Source organism: Coenobita brevimanus, chromosome 79 (assembly GCF_032717465.1).
Source record: "Coenobita brevimanus isolate Jiangsu-jjx chromosome 79, ASM3271746v2, whole genome shotgun sequence".
Classification (NCBI taxonomy): Eukaryota; Metazoa; Arthropoda; class Malacostraca; order Decapoda; family Coenobitidae; genus Coenobita; species Coenobita brevimanus.
In genome coordinates this window covers 4,381,190-4,404,000 of record NC_137032.1, presented here as the reverse complement: position 1 = coordinate 4,404,000, position 22,811 = coordinate 4,381,190, and the positions used below count along the sequence as shown (strand labels likewise).

The 22,811-nt window shown below is 43.9% G+C and overlaps 1 protein-coding gene across 1 annotated transcript in view; it reads right to left on the bottom strand.

The window, feature by feature from the left end:
• The window catches only part of LOC145408974 (cell adhesion molecule 3-like), a 54,103-nt gene extending 35,057 nt beyond the window's left edge, over nt 1-19,046 (bottom strand). The window contains exons 1-3 of the mRNA XM_080279550.1: nt 18,992-19,046; nt 11,990-12,231; nt 2,674-2,753 (exon numbers count right to left, since the gene is read on the bottom strand). Coding sequence (XP_080135676.1) covers nt 2,674-2,753; nt 11,990-12,231; nt 18,992-19,046 — 377 coding nt within the window. The remainder of the gene's footprint in view (nt 1-2,673; nt 2,754-11,989; nt 12,232-18,991) is intronic.
• Between the last annotated feature and the right edge of the window lie 3,765 nt (nt 19,047-22,811).

Here is a 22,811-nt window from a genome sequence, read left to right as displayed (position 1 = left end):
TTTTCCTGTATAAATTTACCTGTGCACATTTACCTACACAAATTTACCTGTACAAATTTACCTATGCAGATTTACCTGTGCAAATTTGTTACCTTGTTATTTTTCGTGGAATCGAATTTAACATGGCGGTGGATGTGGTTAGGGTGGGTTCTAGTGGCAGTCTTTCATATTTCTGGCCTTTTTTTATGTAATGATCCCTTTTTTAACTGTACAAATTATTTACAACGATGTACTATTTTTTTATGAACTAAATAACTATATCTTTTCGCTTTAACTTGATAAAAAATGTCATCTACCGATCTCACTGAAAGGGAAACAAACATGGAAGTAAATAAATCGCTGGATGAGAGTGTTTTGATCCTCACTCTGACGGATGGAAGTGAAACGTGGCCCGTGTTGGAAGGACACAAAGCAAAAGTGAGATAACAGGGAATGATTTATATGAGAGTGGCATATGGAGCTGCAAGAAGAGGCAGACAGACGGTTGGGAAGTGAAGGAGAATTGTGGTGTTGATGTGAACATGCTGGAAAGCATTAGGGGAAATACTTTGAGATGGTGTGGTCGTGTGAATATGATGGAAAATGAGAGACTGACTAGGAGAGATGTGTATGTGTGAGGTGGAGGGGGAGGGGGAGGGAGAGACCGAGGATGAAATGGAGGGATGGGGGTGGAGAGGTATCAGAGGGAAGTGATGTGAGCTGGAGAGAAGGGAGCTTGATGACAGAGGACACGGTGACATGGAGGCGATTTATTGGTTGGCCGTGGCTACACCTTACAGGCCTTGGGCGTTTGACGTTAGATAGATACAGCCATTTGAAAGCTGATTTATAACAATAGATTAACACCAAAATTTGGTGCAAGTCACGAAGAAGTGCCATTGAAAGGATGCAGAGTCGTAGTACTGTCACTGAGCTCCGTGAAATCAGCTGGAAAAGGACAAAATCTAGATCAAGTTGAAGTGAAAGAAGTATAATTGTTGCGGCAGCCGATCGTGGTGATGATGATGACAGCTGTATTTTGTTTTCAGCTAGTAATTTAGATCCTAAGGAATTTGATTTTCTTCTTTTATTTTTCATCTTTTTTTTTCCTTTTTTTTCTGGATATACATTTTCCATACACCTCTCCTTCTGTTATAAGGCCGTATTGTTGAAAACGAGGGTCCAGATTTATGGCCAGTCCTCGATTTTTTTTTCTGGTATGGTGATGATTGAATATGTCTGACTTTTCTCATCATTGCTAACTAATAATGTGGGATGCAGGCTGATCACATCTAACAATCACGGGTTTTCGAAAATTGACAGAAAAAAAGAGGGGGACTTGCTTACAGCGGCACTCCCTCAGTTTTAATATTATGGTCCATAGTCTCCATCCTACATCCATCCATCACCCCCACCCCTCCGCTACCCACCTCCCCCATGCCCCATTATTTCTCTCTCCTCCCACCTCGCTGGGGACCCATTTTTCATCTCTCACCCCATTTCTCACTCCCGGCTCTTTCCTTTCCCCTTTGCGTCGCCTCATCTCCCTCTCTCCCCAACTTCTCTCAGGGTCTGTTTACTTTTGCCGTGTTCTGTCGCCCCCAGTCCTCGTTCCATTCCTGTACTCCCACTGCCTCCCATGTCGCTTTTTCTATTCATCTTGACCCTCTGTCTTGCCCTTCCTATCTGCCTTCCTCCTCCATTCCATCATCTTCACATACCTTACTCCTTACATTCCCTCCTCTTCCCAAGTCCCTCTGGCACCCACTTGTCGCTTCCCTTATACCTGTCGCCTCCCACTCGTCTCTGACCTGTTGTCGTGTCGTTTTTCATATTCTGTCCCTATCTCACTTCCCGCCCCGTCTTCCCTTCCGTCCTCATCTCTCACATTCATCATCTCCTCCCTTCCTCCTCAAACTCCTCCCTCCCCCTCTCGCCTCTTTGTATATCACTTGTCGCTCTCCCTCCACATCTGTCCCTCCCCTCGCCTTTCCCTCACTTGTCGTCATGTCAGTTTTTCAAGTCATCTCGTCCCTCTCACTTCTCACTCCCATACTCTCCCTTATTTCCCTCTATCCTCATATATCACAGCAGTTATCTACACCTCCCGTCCTCCACAAACCTACTTCCCCCCTTCCCCGCGCACACACACTTGTCACTTCCCTCACAGCTGTCGCCTCTCCCACCCGCTCCCCCTCCATCCCCGGACACCACATCCATCATATATACATTCCATTCTCCTCACCCCACCCCCTCGTTGCCTCCCTGTCTCCCACGTGTCGGTCAATCACCTGTCGCTCCACCACATGTCGCCCCCACTTCCCCGCCCACATGTCACCCCCACTCCCCCGCCCACATGTCACCCCCACTCCCCCGCCCACATGTCACCCCCACTGCCCCACCCACATGTCGCCCCCTCCTTCCCTTCCTCGCCATGCTCAAACTTCACATCCAGTATTTTCAATTTCCTTCCTCCTCAGAACTTCCCCCATCCGTCTCCCACTTCCTCCCTCCCCACACGTTTTCCCCCCACACCTATTTCCCAGCACAAGTCACCCCTCCCACCACCTCTTTCTCTTCATCCCAGCCTTCCCATCCATAATTTTCACCTTCCTTTCCCCTCAGTAATCGCCCCCTCTCTCCCACTTTCCTTCCCCCCCCCCACACACCTGTCGCCCCCTGCCCGTCGCTTACCTGTCGTCGTGGACATAGATGTGGGTGTCCCAGGTGAGCAGAGTTAGGGAGTCGCCTACCTGTCGCCTCATCCACGACACCTGTAACATGATATCACACACCTCAGTCCTCGCCTCGAGGGGGTGGGGGAGCACATCAGATAAACACATATACAAACTGCGTAACACTGGATTCAGACTGAACTACATGAAAATAGATATACAGCACAGGATTAGCTTAAGACTTAGGTGCTTGACAATAAACTGAGGCATACTGGACAAGGTTTAGATTGACATAACTGCATGAGAGTAACTTGAGACTACTGAACAGGATAAGGCATAACTTCACAGCATTAGGTTCAGTTAATACGTGAGAATGACATACTGCCCAAAATTAGATTCATACTTAACTTCATGGAATTAGGTTCAGATATAAGTCAGAATATATTGAGACATACTTCCGAGGATTAGACTCAGAAATAACTACATGGATTAATTTTAGATATAACTGCATGGGATTAGATTTGGATACCTACATGGGGTTAGTTTCAGACATAACTGCACAGGCTTAGTTTCTGTATAACTGCACAGGATTTGAGCCAGACTTTATTGCACACAATTAGTTCCAGAATAAGTGCGTAGGATTAGACTGAGACATAACTACACAGGATTAGATTGAGATAACTACACAGAATTAGAGTCAGAACTGCACAAGAGTAGAATTAGACTAACTACACAGGATGAGAATCAGACGTAACTACATAGGATGAGAATTAGTCGTAACTACACAGGATTAGATTAAGATGTAACCGCGTAGAATTAATAGGCTCTGACATAACTACTTCACATCCATACAAAATTGCCCAGGATCAGGTTATCATAAATACATAGAAATGATAGAGTCGGCCGGAATCTCATTGGATTATATTTCAGGCTTTTATCGGGCGGGGTTAATGGAGGTGAATATTTTAACCTCTTCAGCCCAAGGACGTTAATCTCTTTTCTTTCCTGCTATCTCCAGACAATTTTATTTAGCTTGGGAGAGGCTTTTCAAACTGGAGGGTAAGGGAGCTCCCTAACACCTGTTCTTTACCGATTTATTTTTGGATACAGCTGGCTAATATCTCTTGTATGTTATTTATGCAGAGTATGATGGTACTGGAATGATTTAAGTAACATGAGGACGATAAGATGTCTATCTATAGCCCGACGCCCTAATCCCGCAAAGGGTGGCCGCAGACAAAACGCCTCCAAGTCGCTCTGTCACCCACCATTTGACTACCCTCCCCCCAACTCACCCCCCCCTCCCTCATATACCTCTCAACTCCATCCCTCCACCTCATCCTCGGTCTACCCCTCCCTCTCCCTCCCTCCACCTCACCTACATACACCCTCTTAGTCAGTCTTTCATTCTCCATTCTCTCCACAAGGCCAAACCACCTCAGTGTATTTCTCCTAATCTTCTCAACCACATCCACATCCACCCCACAGCGTTCCTTCACTTGTTCATTCGTCAACCTGTCCCTCCACGTCACTCCACATGCTCCTCTCAAGTAACTCATTTCCACTGCTCTCACTCTTGACTTGTTCCCCTCTTGCAAGGTCCATGCCTCGCTTCCATACGTCAGGGTAGGGATCACAGTACTATCATGCAGTGACTTCTTAACTTCCATACTCACCTCCCTATTTCTCATCACTGCTTTCAGTGTACCAACAACCTTCCTTCCATGCTGTACCCTTTCACGCACTACATCCCCCAAAGTTCCATCCTTACTCATCACACTACCCAAGTACTTGAATGCACTCACATTCTCCATATCCTCACCATCCAACCTCACTGCACGATAAGATGTCTATCTATCTATGTACCTAGGCTGCTTCCCCCAAGGAAAGGGAGGTAGCCGAGACAGGACGACACACTCCCCATTTACTCATCCATTCAAACACATTCATTCGCATCTTAGCCCCAAAGGGGAGAACGGACAGATCCTCACCGCACCACACTGCACAAGGGTCAACTGCGCAATGCAATCAGTGACATCCGCAGCAGGGCTCGACATCAGAGCTGGTTTACCCCTGCCACATCATAACAGACTCATCCCCTTACCCGCACCTGACCTGAAATAGCTGATCAGACCAAATGCGGGAGAATATCCCCTCAGGGCTGCGTCATCACTTATTCATTCACAATTTCTCTCCATTTATTTCTGTCACGCACAGTCACTCTTCCTTGCTCAACAGACATCCCTCTCGCATCCAGCGCTCTCTTCACACTGTCCATGTAAGATGTAATAAAGCAAATTAAATCGCTTAGGAAGTGGTGTTAGGGAGACTTCTGGAGCTACGAGACTCTTCAGTATAGTCTGATAGTAGTAAAAATAATCCATATATTCATAACCCAGTGTTTTATTTTCCTTTCAGGTGCGTAGGGGTCCGGAGCTAGGCTACTCTGTCCAGACGTAAAAGGTAAGTGTCAAGTCGCTAATCCCTGTGTGGCATTATGAGGACAAACCCTAATCTGACTTTTATTGTGTGTGTGTGTGTGTGTGTGTGTGTGTGTGTGTGTGTGTGTGTGTGTGCGTGTGCGTGTGTGTTTTAGAGAAGATGAGCAGAGGAAGGTAAAACAAGTTAAATATAAAAAAAATCCATACACCATTTTTTTTTTTTTTTTGTCCGACACGGGGCATGTGTTTCACAGCCTTTTCTCAAGGCCCAGTAGTCCTCCTACATACCATACACCTACACATGTCACCAACTCGACGCTAACACCCACCGTCCATATTGAATACATGCTAGAACTGTCTCATACAGGACTGGTGTATTGGTATTAGCGGGGGTATTTTTACATGTCGGCGGGTCTTCTTGTAGATCAGTAAAGTCTGCTTTAATGAAATTCAGATCTTTAAACTGTTCCCTGCCCCATTCGGGATTCGAACCTGGGTCCAATAGGAATGCAAGCAACCTGTCTACCGACTCGGCCACCGCCTGCTTTCGTTAAAATATATATATATATATATATATATATATATATATATATATATATATATATATATATAGACCACATCCGGTTGAAGCATCTTACCCCACTTGACCACCAGGCATGTCTTTGGCTATAAGGGCACCATTCAACTTAGTATATGATTTTCTCGGTGACTGATTTTTGGGGCTAAAAGAAATCATTTGGCATGTCACTCAGTGTAGAGTCACTTGTTTGTAACACAGCCTCGAGCGATTGGATAGTAAAAGAGTAAAAAAAAAAAAAAGTATCCTGGTAATATTAGCCTCGATAAGGTAGCTAACACTATCTTGATGCAAATGAAGCGAGAACACGACGCGAGTGAGTATAATTTTTGACTCTCTCTCTCTCTCTCTCTCTCTCTCTCATTCTCAGTTTGCACACTGAAACGCTTATCTCTCGCCAAGCTGACCCGACAAAAATAAGAGATAAAAAGCTGATACTGTCTCCACTTTTAGACCCGGAACTCTGGGGATTTTTTATTATTATTATTATTATTATTTTTTTTTTTTTTTGGCAGAATCGCAAACAAGCTGTCGTTAAGCTTTTGTTTTTGGAGGGAAGGAGAGTGAAAGAGGCTTCCCAAAACTGACGGGTAAGCTTATGACCAGTGCTGTGGAGTAATACAGTGGTGGTAGGTGCTGGCGAACATCATCCACTCTCTTGATGTAGTGCTACCGACTTCTTTCATCTTGATCATTCTTTTTTTGTGTGTGTTTGTCCTCCAGTCTTCCTGTTTCATCCTCCCTGTTACTTTTTATTACTCTTTTTCTATTTTTGGTCTTACACTGAGTTGCCTGAGAGTGTTAACGGTTTCATGTAACCCAGGAAAACATTTACAACGTTGGGTGGTAACCATGCAACCAAGTAATGGAATGATGTGGAGCCTTTATGGCGGCCATTTATTATAAGGACGCAAATGCAATATCCATCCAAGAACTAAACCTCCACTCTCTTCCCCGCACCTTGCTGGGTGAGGGGTAGTCTACCGCCAAGGGAACATCGGTTCACAGAGCAGGACGGGCCAGCAGGGGCGGTTGTTTGCCAGTGGCCAAGGCCAGAGACACTGTGGTTACTGAACAACAAGTGTGTCGTAAAGCAAGTGATGATGGTGATGATGATGATGATGATGATGATGATGATGATGATGATGATGATAAGTATTGTTATTTGTCGCAGTAGTAGTAGCAGTATTTTTATTATTATTATTATTATTATTATTATTATTATTATTATTATTACCCTTCCTTAGGGTGGGAAAGGAGGTCCGGATGATGATGATGATGATGATGATAACGATGATGATGATGATGGTGGTGGTGAAGATGATGATGATGATGATGATGATTGAAGAAAGGAGAGTTTAGAATTCCCCTGATTCACAAACCTTTGATCATTGCTCTGTCTTAACCCAGATTTATTTTACTAAGAAAAACAATTACAGGAGTCTTCAGTATGATCTGATGGCACGTAATGTAGGTGACATGGGAGACAACGTAGTGCATCTTCCTGACCGATTTATTTTTATTACATGTTACCTTTCTCCAGTATATTATTTACACCGTTTAAATATGGACTATGTTTATATCAGTAGCATATCAGATACTTTGATATAACGTGTGAGGTGAATCGCTATGAGAAAGGTTTTACGGAATCTCCAAAACGAATTAGAATATCGCCTTATACGGAAGATACTGAGGTGTAGTGTCCAAAATAAATCGCCAATATAGAGGTGTTACGGAGTGGCCATAGCTAATTAGAATGTTACCTTATTTCCCAGGATAATTGGTGTCATATCCGCCTAATTTTGTAAATCATCCTCTGCAGTAATTATCCTTTTTTAAATTAACCCCTTCGCCACAGCAACCCATTTTACCTGCGTCGCTTGATGGCCAGGTATATGAAGGCAGTGAGTTTTTATGTCCTTGTTGCTGAAGTTTATTTTTCTCGTTTTTTCTTGCCATTTTCCTGGCTGTCTTTCATCGTTTTTCTGTACCTTCTTCTCCTTTTTACTTGCTGTGTTCCTCTTCTTTCCTTCCTCTTCCTTCCTTCCTGTTTTGATCTTCTTTTCTTGCTGTTTTCCTCTTGTTTTCCGTGCCGTTTTCCTCTTGTTAGGGGAGATAGGTTTGATTTATGTCTTCACCACGCACACTTGCTTTGGCCATCTCTATTCATTCATTCATTCATCCATCCATCCATCCATCCATCCATCCATCCATCCATCCATCGATCCATCCATCCATCTTCTAATTCTTTTTCTTTTTATTTTTTTTCCATCAAGACCGTAGGGACCCGAGGATAGGCTGCTCACTCTAGACATTTAAGGCGAGGTTGACCAGCCTCACTCGCCCCTTAGTTGCAGTCTGTGAGCAGTAAACTCCAGCGAACCTCCTCCACTCCACCCACCCCTCCCACTGCTCCCTACACTCCCGACCCACTCTTCGCCCACCCCACCCACTCCTGTACGCCCACCACACCCACTGATCTCCTTCCATCCCAATTTTTTCAGCCACTCCAACGCTTAGGGCTTTTAAGCGGCATTGTGACTTCAACCCTTTCACCATTCACACCGCGTCTCATATAAATAAATAATAAAAAAGTAGGAAGAAAAATTACGTTGCCGAACTGAAGATATTAGAATTATTCCCAACACTGGCCACCTTTCCCTCGGGCACCCACAATAGGGTTCATGGAGAACTGCCTGACTCTCTTAACATTAACTTCCGCAGCATTTGTCGTCTGGCCTGGCTTTCTGAGGTGTGAGCGGGTGAAGGCTCTATATAAGTATGAGATACCACTTAGCATTATTAAAGAGGGTGTTTTAAGTACCAAGTAATATTTTGTCCGTCTTTGTCCTCTAAATATTTCTCGTACTTACATGTTTTTCTCCTCGCAGTTTTAATACTTTCATTCCCCCATCTTCCCTAGTTAGGAGTGTGTATCTAGCTGAGGGGAAGTAACAGGAGCCCGAGAGTTAATATCTATCCTTATGTGTCTATCTAGCTGTCTGTCAGTCTGTCTGTTTATCTGTCTGTATATGCTGCGTTTCTCACCCTTCAGTCTTTCGGGTACCTTCTTGTCTCCTCACTACCCTTGCCGTCTAATCATTCCTCTTCCTGTGTCCTCACCTCCCTTGCTGTCTAATCATTCCTCTTTCTTTCTCCTCACTTCCCTTGCTGTTTAGTCATTCCTCTTCCTGTTTTCCCTCGGCGGCCGTCATTCTTTCCTTACTCGTCTTCACTCCCCCTTGCTATTTTATCGTTCCTTGTCTGCCCTCCTCAGTAATTAATTCATCACAGTCGCTTCTCCCTTGGTTCTGTATAACGCTGGACAATAATGCTCAGTTGACAGCGAGTCATAGTTACCTGAGAGTGTTAACTTTTACCATTAAGTCTCTCATACTTGCTCATTTTTAGCATTATATTTCATCCATCAAATTTGCTTCATTTTTTAGCATTATATTTCATCCAATGCCAAATTATTTTAGTCAGCTGCGTGAGTCATAGGAGTCCGAATGGTAATCTATCTATCTATTGCCAGGCGCCTTAATCCCGTAAGGGGTGGCCACAAACAAATCGCCTCCATGTCGCCCTGTCCCCCGCCATTTCACTGCCCTGAATGTTAATAATACGCAATAAATAAATCCATACATACATAAATAAATAAATATAAGGTAATGTCAGAAAAATAAATGGAAAGAACGAAATTTTGAAAGCGCGTGAAAAGTTGTCCATTCCAGAAAAAAGAAAATACATAACTAGTGCCATTAACTTTCACACGGTTGGGACAGCTTTAGATCCTGCTAACGTATTTTTTCACCTCTCAACAGCACTTCTTCGTGACTAACATCATATTCTACTGTTTATCCATCACTAGAATTCGGCAGTGAAGATTGGGAGATGACATTTCTAGGCTATGTTGTGTTTGTAGAAGTAGTTGTAGAAGACATTCGGTTCTGCATCCTCCCCACAGCACTTCTTTGTGATTAGCAGCACTTCTTCGTGACTTGTATAGTATTCTGCTGTTTGACTATTGTTATTACTTCTCACTAAAGGTAGAGAGATGTCAATTTTAGGCCAAGCTATATTTAAAAGAGAGTATAATTAAAGTGAACATAGTAATTCTCTCACCCTTCATTCCCGCCACCTCACCTCTCTGTCATGTAATCGCTTCCTATATGCTCTCCTTCTGGTCCCTGCTGCTTCCATTACAACTCTCATCTCCTCCTGCATTCCATTCCCCTCTCCTTCTCTACACACAGCTACACACTCACCCCTTCTCCTCACTACACACACCTTCCCCTCTCCTTCACTACACACACCTATATACACACCTTCCCCTCACTACACACACCTACACACGCACACGCACCCATTCCCCTCTCCTTCTCTACACACAACTAAACACGCACCCCTTTCCCTTTCCTTCACTACATACACACCTACGCACACATCTTCCCCTCTCCTTCATTACACACACTTACATACGCACCCCTTCCCCTCGCCTTCACAACACACCTACACACTCACCCCTTCCCCTCACTACACACACCTACACACGCACCCCTTCCGCTCACTACACACACTTACTCGCACCCCTTCCCCTCTTTACACACACCTACACATGCACCCATTCCCCTCTTCTTCACTACACACACATCGTTCCCCTCTCCTTCCCTACACACACCTACACACGCATCCCTCCCCTCTCCTTCACTACACACACGCCTACACACGCACCTTACTCTGTCTTACACCTCAGGCCCCTCTTACCACTGTCTCTCTCCCCCACTCTTGTAAATGCAATGTGTCCCAGCATTTTGGAATTATCGGGACTTGAATTTGACTTTATAGTAGCTAGCTTTATTGAATTTGGCTGTATAGAATTTAGCTTTTATGGATTTGGCTGTATAGAATTTGGCTGTGTAGAATTTGGCTGTATAGAATTTAGCTTTTATGGATTTGGCTGTATAGAATTTGGCTGTGTAGAATTCGGGTGCGTAGAATTTGGCTCCGTAGAATTTGACTTTATAGAATTTAGCTTTTTAGGTTTTGGCTCTACAGAATTTGACTTTACAGAATTTAACTTGGTAGAATTTGACTTCCTTTTGGTCAGTTCTTTCTTTCTTTTTTTCTTTCTTCTTGTCTTTGTGTCCTTCTTTCTCTCTGTCTTTATTTCATTAACAATGTCTGCCGGCTCTCAGTAAGGGATTATTTCTCTCTGCATATAAATCATACCGGTACATAAATAGATGCAATTAAAGATGCAAAAATAGGTAGATGCAAAAATAGATAGATGCAAATATAGATAGATGCAAAAAAAGCTAAATGCAAAAATAGATAGGTGCAAAAATAGATTGATGTAAAAATCAGTAGATAAATATTTATAAACGGGCTCTATCACACCCGCCAATTCTTCACCATCGCTCAAAATACGACAAAGGAAAATACTGGCAAGAATATTCCTCTACTCCGGATCCCCTCATCGTTAATATCGGTTAAGATCCTTCATGAATACTTCCCTCGCCTCTCTCTCTCTCTCTCTCTCTCTCTCTCTCTCTCTCTCTCTCTCTCTCTCTCTCTCTCTCTCTCTCTCAGGAAATTGGGATACGACCTTGGTACAAAATTAATCCGTCTGTGAGTGTCAGTCGTGACACCTGCGAGAGAGAGAGAGAGAGAGAGAGAGAGAACTGTGTGTGTGTGTGTGTGTGTGTGTGTGTGTGTGTGTGTGTGAGAAAAATGATAACAGCTGTGAACGCCCATGACACGACTTGTAACTGTGTGCGTGTGTGTGTGTGTGTGTGTGTGTGTGTGTGTGTGTGTGTGTGTGTGAGAGAGAGAGAGAGAGAGAGAGAGAGAGAGAGAGAGAGAGAGATAGGATGGTAGTAAACAGAGATAGCCTACCCCCGCACTGCATTGCTTCTGCCATGACCTGAGCTGCCAGGGGTTGGGGACATACGGTAGCTCCGAAAAACACCTCCCTCGTTGAGGTGATAGGTGCTGATGGGGCTGCATGTGTCCCGGGTTCGTCTTCTCATCGGTTCAGGAAGCTCCGTAGCACTTCTTCCTTGGCGATTTATTTTTGGAGACGACTAGCTAATACTAATTTGTATGTTATTTATGGTGAGTATGGTAATATTGGAAGGATTTATGTAACACAGGAGAGGAAAGTAAGGTGTTAAAAGGAAAATAAACCGCTTAGGAAAAGGGGTTAGGGAGCTTCCTTACCAGACGAGAATACGGATCCTGGTGGCATAAATAGAACAGATAAAAGAGTTAGGGATCTTCGTCATGGCAGAGCAACTGGGGTAGATTACACTTACACTCTGGTTAGTGAGGTCATACACGGTACAGTCCAGTGTTGCCGTAGCGCCCAGAAACACCTCCCTGCTTGCGTTGGTGGGGGCCAGGTGGGGGTCGGGTGCATCCTCGTGGTGGTGGTGGGTGTGGTGAGTGTGGTCGTAGTGGGACTCTGACACACTCACGAACTCCAGCCTCCTACTTATTCCCGACAGCAGCTGAGACGAGGGTAGCGACACTCCCGCACTGCTTCTGACTGCCACGTCTGCGGAAAAAGAAGATATCATCATCATAATTTTACTCCTCAAGACTGAGGTGAGGGACAGATGATACAGTAGAATTATGTGTTGGACAGTAGGAACACCCACCAAGCCACTCACTGCAGCGTCAATGAAATAACTATAAGAGAACCCTTTCCCACCCAGTACCTCTACCACCAGACCAGCAGGCGTTAGAGTACAGTAGAAGTATTAATTCAGGGGTAAAGATTCTCCCATCTCGCTTCTGACCGCCACTGTTGGTAAGAGAGATTGAAATATACGCAGTGCATATATATATATATATATAGTTTTTTTTTGGTGTGTGTGTGTAATCAAAAACAGAGGATCAATCCTACAAACTTCTGCTCTCTCAAAGAGAGTTAAGCAAAAGAAATTCATAATCAAGTGTGTTTTTTAACCGGAATTTAAGTCAAGGTGGTCATTAAATATTCTAAAAATACACAGTAGTTTCCAGACCTCCTTAGGAAAATACAGCATCCTTGAGAATAAGCATTGCAGTATTGGCTGATTCAAGGGGAGACTCACCAACATTGTCACAGATACTTTCAGCTTGAGATTCTCTAACGCAGGCAAGGGATAGCCAATGTTCTCATTCCATTTTCATATATTGTGGTGGGTGTGAGACCGTGTGACCCTGTTTCCCGCCAGTTGGCTTCCCTGTTGCCCTGCCAGCCTCCCACCACTCCCCAGCACCCCCTCCCCCCAAGTCACCGTTCCCCTTTCTCGCCCCCTCACGTCTCTGCTTCCCCCCCCCCCACTCATCCTTGCCTCTCACCTCTCTGCCCCACATCCTAGCCCCCCACACTTCCCTATCTACCCTTCCATGCCCCCCAAACGTCCCTGTCTCCCTTTCCTTGCCCCAACACCTCCCTGTCTCCAATTCCTTGCCCCCCACGCGTCCGTGTCCCCCCTTCCCCGCCCCCTCACGTCCCTGTTCTTTCTTCCCTGTCGACCCCACTTCCGTCCCTTTCCTCTCCCCCCACTTCTGTCCCTTTCCTCCCTCCCCCCTCACTTCCGTCCTTCCTCGCCTCCCTCCCTCCCCTTCCCCCCCGCCAGGTCCCGACTGTGGCTGCCCGTCTTAATGAACGTCACCGTCGCCTCATAAGTTCCTGTGAGCGACACTTGACGCTGCCTGCCTCCCTCGCTACCCTTTCCTTCCTCCCTCCCTAGCTACCCTTTCCTTCCTCCCTCCCTACCTTCCCTCTCTGCCCTACTTCCTTCCTTTCATCAAGTCGTTATTAATCCTTCCTTGTCTTCATTCCTTTCTTGTTGCATCTCTTTCCTTCGCTCACTCCTTACCTCCTTTCTTCCTGTCTTTCCTTTCTGCCTTTCTTCTTTCCTTCCGTCATGCTATTGTTCTTTCTTCCCTGTCTTTATTTCTTCGTTCATTCATCTCTGTCCTTCACTTAAACTCCATCCTTTCCTCCTTATCTCTATTCTTTCATTTCCTCCTTCCATCCTTCCTTCTTCCTTTCCTTCCTGCCTTACTTGCTTCCATCATGCTGTTATTTATCTTTTCCTGCCTTTGTTCCTTCCTACGTCCTCTCCTTCGTTCTTTCCTTCCTAAACTTCTTTCTTGCGTCCTTACCTCTTTTGTTCCTTCCCGCAGTTCCTTCTTGCTTCCTCCCTACCTTATCTGCTTTCCTTCGTTTCACCATTCTCTCCTTCATTCCTATATTCATCTCTTCCTCCTTCCTTTCCGAAATGCATTCCTTCTCTCCCATCTTTCCTTCCTTCCTTCCTTTCTGCATTATCTATTTCATTCTTTATTCCTCCCTTCCTCCCTCCCTTCCTACCCTCCTTCCCTCCCTGCTTTACCTCCCGACTTCCTTCCTGCATTCACTTCGTCCCTCCTACTTCCCTTTCCTTCTTCCTTTGTTCCCTCCCACACTGTCTTTCCTTCCTTCTTGCTTTCCTTTCCACTGCTCCTTCTTGCATTTCCTTCTTCCTCTGTTGCTACTTACTTCCCTTGTTCTCTACTACATTTCCTTCCTTTCTTCCTTCCTTCTTCCATCCATCCATCCATCCATCCATCCATCCATCCATCCATCCATCCTTCCTTCCTTCCTTTCTTCCTTCTTTCCTTCTTTTCCTCCTTCCTTCCTTCCTTCCTTCCTCTGTCCCCTCTTGCATTTCCAAGTTCTTCAATTTCTACTCTCTCTCTCTCTCTCTCTCTCTCTCTCTCTCTCTCTCTCTCTCTCTCTCTCTCTCTCCATGCTTCCTGCCTGGCTGCCCCCTCCTCCTCCTTACTTCCTATATTCCGTTCTGTATTTCCTCATTCCTTTCTTTATTGTTCCTTTCCTTCCTCCCTTCCTACATTCTCTCTCTGCCTCATATTCACTCCATCCTGTTTTCCATCCAGCCTCTTTCACTTTAATCTTACCTTCCTTCAGATCTCAGTTCTTCGCTCCATCCTTTCTTCCTTCCTTCCATCCTCCCTTCTTTTCATCCTCCCCTTCCTTCCATCCTCTCTTCCTTTCTTCCATCCTCTCTTCCTTTTATCCTCTCATTCTTCCATCCTCTCTTCCTTACTTGCTTCCTCTCTTCCTTCCATCCTTTCATTCTTCCAGCCTTCCTCCCTTCCATCCATTCTTTCTTCCATTCTCTCATTCTTCCAGCCTCTCTTCTTTCCTTCCATCCTCTCGTTCTTCCATCTTTTCATCCTTCCTTCCATCCTCACCTCACCTCTCCTTCTCTCTCTGTTATTGCTTTCTTCACACTTGCTTTCCTCCTCATCCCTCTCTCTCTCATTTCATACTCCCTACCTTCCCTCTTCCTTCCTTCCTCCCTCACCATCTTCTTCACTCTCTTTGTCTTCATCTATTTCCATCCTTCTTCCCTCACCGTCATCCTCTGTCTTCTACACTTTTCCTTCCGTATTCCCTTCCTTCCCTCCTTTTCTTCCTCTTTCCTTTCTTCTTCCTTCACCCTCTTCCTCCCTCTCTTATTCATTTCCCTCCATACGCCCTGCCTTCCTTCATTCATTTCTTCCTTCCTTCCTTCCTTCTGTCCCTTTTTTCTTTCCATACCCTTTCTTCTTCTCTCACGCTCTTATTCCCTCTCTTATTCATATCCTTCTCTTCTCCCTTCCATCCAAGCATCCATCCATCTGTCCATCCTTCCTTCCCTTCTCCATCCTTCCTTCCTTCCCTTCTCCATCCTTCCTTCCTTCCCTTCTCCATCCTTCCTTCCTTCCCTTCTCCATCCTTCCTTCCTTCCTTCCTTCCCTTCTCCATCCTTCCTTCCTTCCTTCCTTCCTTTCTCCTCTCGTCCTCCCCTCTCAGCCTCCCCTCTCACCAATACTCAGACTTAAGATGGCGATATGTAGTCCTCGCCTCTTCAGACTTCAGACTTAACGTGTATATTAAGCTTAACATTTTATACCCGCCACCAGGAACGATGGAGTCTTGGCTTTTAGAAGATATGGAGATTTTTTGCAATGGGATTATGTTAATGTGCATATTTTTTTAGCAAGACCTTTAGGGGTTCCTGCACTTTTCCTCCGCATGCACGCGCGCGCGCACACACACACACACACACACACACACACACACACACACACACACACACACACACACACACACACACACACACACACACACACACACACACACACACACACACACACACACACACACACACACACACACACACACACACACACACACACACACACACACACACACACACACATTTGCCTTTTCCACACCGATGGTTGAGTTTACGACCCTATACTTGGTGGCATAAGACTTCGCAAAACCTTTTCATTGGCGATTTATTTTGCATATTACACCTTTATATACAGTACTTTATTCTATGTATGTGTATCTACCAGCCTATCTATCCATCTGTCTATCTATCTATCTATCTGTCTGTCTGTCTATATTGATTTATCTTCACATATTTCTAGTAGCGAGAGAATTTGCATCACTTCACTCACATTTCATCGTAGAAGGGGTGGCCACAAGCAAATCGCCTCTGTGTTACCGTCTCCATTGTCATTAGTCTGCTCTTCCTCCAACTCATAAATATTCATACCTCCGTCCCTTCGCTCCACCTCATCCTCGGTGTACAGTACAAAATAAATCACCGAGGAAAAGGTGCTACGAAGTCCTCTGAGTCACAAGAAAATATCCCTCCAAACTTTTTATTTCTTTATTTCTTTTAATTTACGCGACGGTACTACTAAACAAAGAGAATACTGGAGAGGGACACCTTCTCGTAGTGGCACCTTTAAAACCGCGCGGATCCACTGCCAGGTGTATAAAAAATGCCCCTCGACTCCCACCTGTCCCACGAAAGGAGGATGGTGGACTGCAGAAGGAGGGCAAATTTAGCCTGCAGTCCACTGGGTTCCCATTCATCTGAGCCTTGGATTGCAACTACTACTACTACTACTACTACTACTACTACTACAGTACTTCTACTACTACTAAACATAAAGGAGCTGCGAATAGTCAGAGGGGTATAACCAGTGTGTCTTTTTCAGTATGTTAATAGTCTATTTATCTTCACCTAATGGAACTGAGCCACTGCAGCTTATTAAAAACTAATTTGTGGTTGCTTAATATTAGACGAGCCTTAGTTATGAAGTATGATGCGTCTCCTTGGTTGCTAGCCAAATCATTCCACATATTACTTGAAGGATTATAAGAACTCCCAAGGTGGCTGAGAGTAAATCAGTATCCTTGCGAGTTATGGTGCAAGTGGAAAATTGCCTGGTAGGGCCGTCATTCCACCTAAACTGGCCGCTTTTCCACTATCCACAACTCGTGGTCAGAAATCATAGTAGAGACTTAAGACCTGACACAGTCGTCGAGGTAGGACCCGCCAGTAGCTGGAAGGTTTCAAAAAGACTGGAAGACCTCTTGATGGGGCTGAAAGTAATGTACTGTCCCTACTGTTGATCTGAAAAACAGCCTGGAAGGACCGCGAGTCCTCCACAACCAGTGGCACTCCCTGCCTGAAAGTAGTGGCCAGAATACAGCACAGCCCAACAACCCAAGTCCAGTGGTCGAGGCAGAACCCGCCGGAATTTGGTAGGTTTCGATAGCACCGTAAGACCTCCCGAGGATGCCGGAAGTAACATCATATCACTACATGCTGCTACATCGCTTATAGACAGCCTGCAACGGCAGAACGTCCCCCAAACTGAAGCAGCGTTATGATTTCTCAAAAGTGAAACAGCTTGAGTGAGAAGCTCCTAAGGGTGTGACTGGCTTATCCGGCTGTTCCAGGAGATACTGCCGTATTTTAAAATATGTAATTGGATTGAAATGGTTCAAGGTAACCACAATATTTGAATTAATCTCACCTGCTAAACTTGTGAATTGTCGAGGATGCAATTTCGGTGATTGTGTTTCAGTTTATATACTTTGGTAATGACAGTTCGTTGAAGCAAGACGTACAATATATAACAATATCAACCCCTGGACGTGATGGTACTGTCAGAGTGAGGACGGGAGATGCTAGGGCTGCAAGGTGCGATGGTGGAATGATGAGCTAGGTGAGTTCTTTGATCTCAATGTGGGACTGAAACAGAATAAGGTATGGTGAATGGCTCCATGAGCTGTTTAATATATATATGGATGGAGAAGATGAGAGAGAGAAGAGAGGTATATGTGAGGGCAGTGAGAAGGGAGGTGGCCCTAAGCAGACTGTGAAGGTGAGATTTGCAGAAAGCTTCCGGTGTTGGGAGGATGATACTGTATTGTTGAGTGAGATATGAATGGGGTTACGGTTTGGTGAATTGTTTTGGGACAGTGTAGGAGCTGAGGGATTAATGTAAACAAAAGTAAAGGTTATGGTGTTTGAAAGGGGAAATGAATCCCATAGTGCAGCATCAATTAAATCGCTTATAGATTGTAAGAAGAGAATATTAAAAACATCTTGATATAAAGAGATTAAAACCTTTAATTAAGTCTAGTACTTTGTTAGATTCTGCTCTCAATCTCCAGATGATGTTGTTACCTCGAATGTGTGATGCTAAACCCTTCAATACGATGACGCCTCCTTGTATTTTAGTCTTGCTGTTTCCACACTACTTGCTTAGGGAGAGTTCTGATAGGGTAAGACATCTACATCAAATACCTAATACACTGAAGAATCTCTCATAGGCCGGATAACCTCGTCTGGAGATAGCAAGTTAGTGAATGCTGTTATATGGAACTCCTGACGCTTCAAATAATCTCTCCTACACTGCATAAAATCGTCTGGAGATAGCAACGGCAATTGAAAGTTATATATAAAACCCTCTTATACACTTTGAAAACTCATCCTTAATGGACCTTTCTATCTTAAATTCGTCTGTAGGTAGCCTGAGTAGAAAAAAAAATCGATCATCGCAGTACCGAGGCTAACGTCTTTAATCAGTGAGTGGTGTGAGTTAGAGAGAGGGCAGTGTGATGGCTAAGAACGGGATGACGTGGACGAGATTCGATTGAGGCCATCCCATCCAGGATTAAACCTTCTTGCTACAGGCAGGAAAACAGTTAGCTAGCTTGCTAACTTAGTAGATAGACTGACAGACGATAGACAGAGATTCATTTTTTCTCCCTTCAGAATAACTTGCGCAATTTAAGAAAGGTCTCTCGCACACTGAATGGTTTAATGAAGGCTGTATCAAACCCATCCAATTCGAAGAATGTATATACGCTAATTTGAATAAATTCTTTTGGCACACTAATTTAAAACAAAAGTGTTATTGTTTTGAAGGTGCCAAATTAATGGACTCAAATAACTCACCTGCAGCAGAGAGGAGCAGCAGCAGCACCGACCGTAGAGCAGACAGGGGCGTCATCCTCCGTCTGCGGGTGAAGAGAAGAGTGTAAGTAGGAGAAATGTTATAAAAAAGATGAGCAGGAATGAGGCGATGGGGAGAAAGATGATGGGGAGAGAGAGGGTCAAAAGAGGCTTGGTTGGGGGAAGAAGATGCAAGGGAGAAACGAAGGTAATGAGGAAAAAGTGAAACAGGATGAAGCATGGTTGGAAGAAAGATGACTGGGGAAAAAATAGTTGGAAGAAAGATAGGAGAAAGATTGTAAGGAGAAAGATGGTTACGTGAGAGGTGATTAGAAGATAAAGATGATTGAGGGAAAGATGGTTGGAAGGAAGATGGTGGGGAGAAAGATACTTAGATAAGAGAAAGATAGAGAAAATAAGAACAGAGATAACGAAAGAAAATTACCCTACGAGAGGAAGTAAGATGTTTGGTAAAAAGATAATTAGGAAAAAAGATAATCGAATTTTATCCAAAGAAAATAGGCAGGAATATTGTCTGAAGTAAAATAAGTAAAAGGGAATATGAAAAAAATATATAATAGAAGAAAAGAATGGAAAAGTGGCGAGCGGTAGGATGAGAGAAGAGGTGTGTGTGTGTGTGTGTGTGTGTGTGTGTGTGTGTGTGTGTGTGAGAGAGAGAGTTTTAATGGCAGAATTTGCACACCATAATTTTACATAATCACAGGGCAGGAAAATGGATGCTGTAATAAACACATAATATGCATAATAAGCTACAGAACAGCACTGGTAAATATGTGCGTGAGGATAATTGCGTGTGTGTGTGTGTGTGTGTGTGTGTGTGTGTGTGTGTGTGTGTGTGTGTGTGTGTGAGAGAGAGAGAGAGAGAGAGAGAGAGTAGATGGAAATAAACATATAACTTAAGTCACATATAAATCCAAGAATACCTGGGTATAAACATGCCCATTAACACTCCATTTCAGTGAGGTATATTGTTTATATTATAGTCTTGTTGTTGTCAGAGAGTTTTACCAACATGAGAGAGCCGCTTGGTGGTGAAGGGGGTTAAGGAAGGATGTGTCCAACCCCTCCAGTTCGAAAAGTCTATTTAAAGGCTGAAGAAAATCGTCTGGAGGTAGCAAGAATAAAAGATACGCCATGGAAGTGAGGAGTTTATGTAATATTGACGACTTCCAACTACAGAAATAAGCCAGTGTTAATAGTGTACTGGAAAAGTTTGGCCTGATCTTGACCTCTGACCTTCACCCCTGACCTTGACCTCTGACCTCGACCTAACCTTGACCTAACCGACCTCTGACCTTGACCTCTGGCCTTGACGGGTTAGCTTATTAATTAACATCTCTCAGTGGGTATTTTCAACCAGCGTAGGTTTATTGGTTACATAATGCCACTCAGGGATGAGCGACTAGTTACTGTTCCTTTAAAGATCGTAATTAAGTAACCTCACGGGCACCTACTCTCCTGATGGAGCAGTGAAGGATGCTATAGTCGGATTCCCGCCCGTTTGCGGTTGAGGTGTGGCCCGCACCTGTGGACAATGGTGCCACGTTTCCCCAACTTGCGATGTGAAACGGAAGCTATTTATGTACAAGGCATCACAAATTCGATAAATTCAGATGAATAAAACTTACACTTGTGTATTTTGATGGATGAATCAACAGTAATCTTATTATGCATAAAATATTAATACAGTAACACAGAAACATGACATACATATTGTACAGTGTTGTTAAAAGATATTGTAGTCACTTTTAATGGTTTTTAGCGTAGTTTTAGGGTGGGTAATAATATCACAGTTATGGATATAAGATAATGAGCCTGAAAAAAGAAGAAATATGCCAATATCCAAAGTAAAAGAAATAATTCATGTAATTCTTGTGAGTGGCAACACTTACACACCCATAATAATAAAAGAGAGAGAGAGAGAGAGAGAGAGGCATGCATTGAATGCATTGTCGGCATCACTAAATATAACAAAACCAAATTAACAAATGAAAGCACAATTATAAATAACTTATAAAAGAATCAAAAGTACTCAGGGTGGCTCACATTTCCCGCCAGGAGAGAGAGAGAGAGAGAGAGGTCTGTCACTGCCTTCTTTGTATTCATTTGTTCCTTTGTACATACTGCACACACTGATATACATTGTTCCTATTGATGCACATATATCTATACACGTAATTTCTCTCTCTCTCTCTCTCTCTCTCTCTCTCTCTCTCTCTCTCTCTCTCTCTCTCTCTCTTCTAATACTGACCACGTGGTAGGTGAATCCAGCCCCCCCTTCCCCTCTCCTCCCTTCTTAATCCCTCCTGGGTGTCTCAGGTCAAATCCCCCTTCACACTTCCCCTCCCCCCTGGACCACCACCCCAACAAACCCACATCCACACTCCCACCCACACCTACACCCACACCCTACTACGTCGGGGTGTATGAATCAGTAACGTAACAAACCTCTCAGCAGACAGTAACTTTGACACTCCATCTACTACTAAATATAACAAAACCAAATTAACAGATGAAAGCACAATTATAAATAACTTATAAAAGAATCAAAAGTACTCAGGGTGGCTCACATTTCCCGCCAGGAGAGAGAGAGAGAGAGAGAGAGAGAGAGAGAGAGAGAGAGAGAGAGAGAGAGAGAGATAACGGTATAAAAAACGTGGCAACACTGTACACAGGTGCGGGCCACACCACAGCCGCAAACGTGCGCGAGTCCTACTATAGATAGGTAGACAGATAATTAATAAATGGATGATAGATAGATATACAGGTAGACAGATAAATTGACAGATAGAAAGATAAAGATTTAATTGACTGGAAATTATCTCTTAAATTTACCGAATTTCTGAATGAGTCATTTTTTAGGGTTTTACAGATTGGGGGAGAGAGATTGAGGATTTTTTTTTAATATATTTATTCATTATTTTTAATTTCAACTGATGATCGGATATGTCAACTCTATTTCCAGGCTGAGTTTCATTAATCTTTTAGTAATGGGGTTATATTGATACCTCGAAAAACGCACATTTCGTTATAGTGTTACCTCGAAAGACGCACATTTCGTTATAGTGTTACCTCTAAGGACGCATATTTCGTTACAGTGTTACCGTGAAGGACGCATATTTCGTTATACTGTTACCGCAAAGGACGCATATTTCGTTATAGTGTTGCCGCAAAGGACGCACATTTCGTTATAGTGTTGCCGCAAAGGACGCATATTTCGTTATAGTGTTACCGTGAAGGACGCATATTTCGTCCTATTCTAGCAACCCTTAGACATTTTTATTCAGTTTTGGGAGAGTTAGAATTCGAGGGGTTAGATACAGCCTTCATTAACCCGTACACTGCCTGGGACCTCTTCTTAAGCTAAATATAATCGTAATATAGTAGTAGGAATAAACTCTAAACTGCATCATTGGATTGCAGAGGTTAATGTGATGAGAAGCAGAGCAATTATTATAAAGGATCTTAACCACATAATAAGATAAATTACTCGTAAGTCTCCGTAGCATCTTCTCAACCACGTTCCTCTTTAGTCGAACCTTCAGTAATTCCAGGTAAAGGTGTGTAGGCAGTGTGACCCACCTGCCTGCTTGTGTCCTCCTCTGTGCATTGGTTAGCATGTAAAGCTCGCAAGTGAGAGAACCCTAGTCCGATTCTTGGGCCGATCAGACTCATGGATAAAGTCTGTTTCCCTTTTTTTTTTTTTTCCCCCTGTTCACCCAGTAGTACATTTAGGGACCTTGATGTAAATTCGACTGTTGCCTTATTCTTAGGGAAGACTTGGGCTTAGAAAAGTTTAATT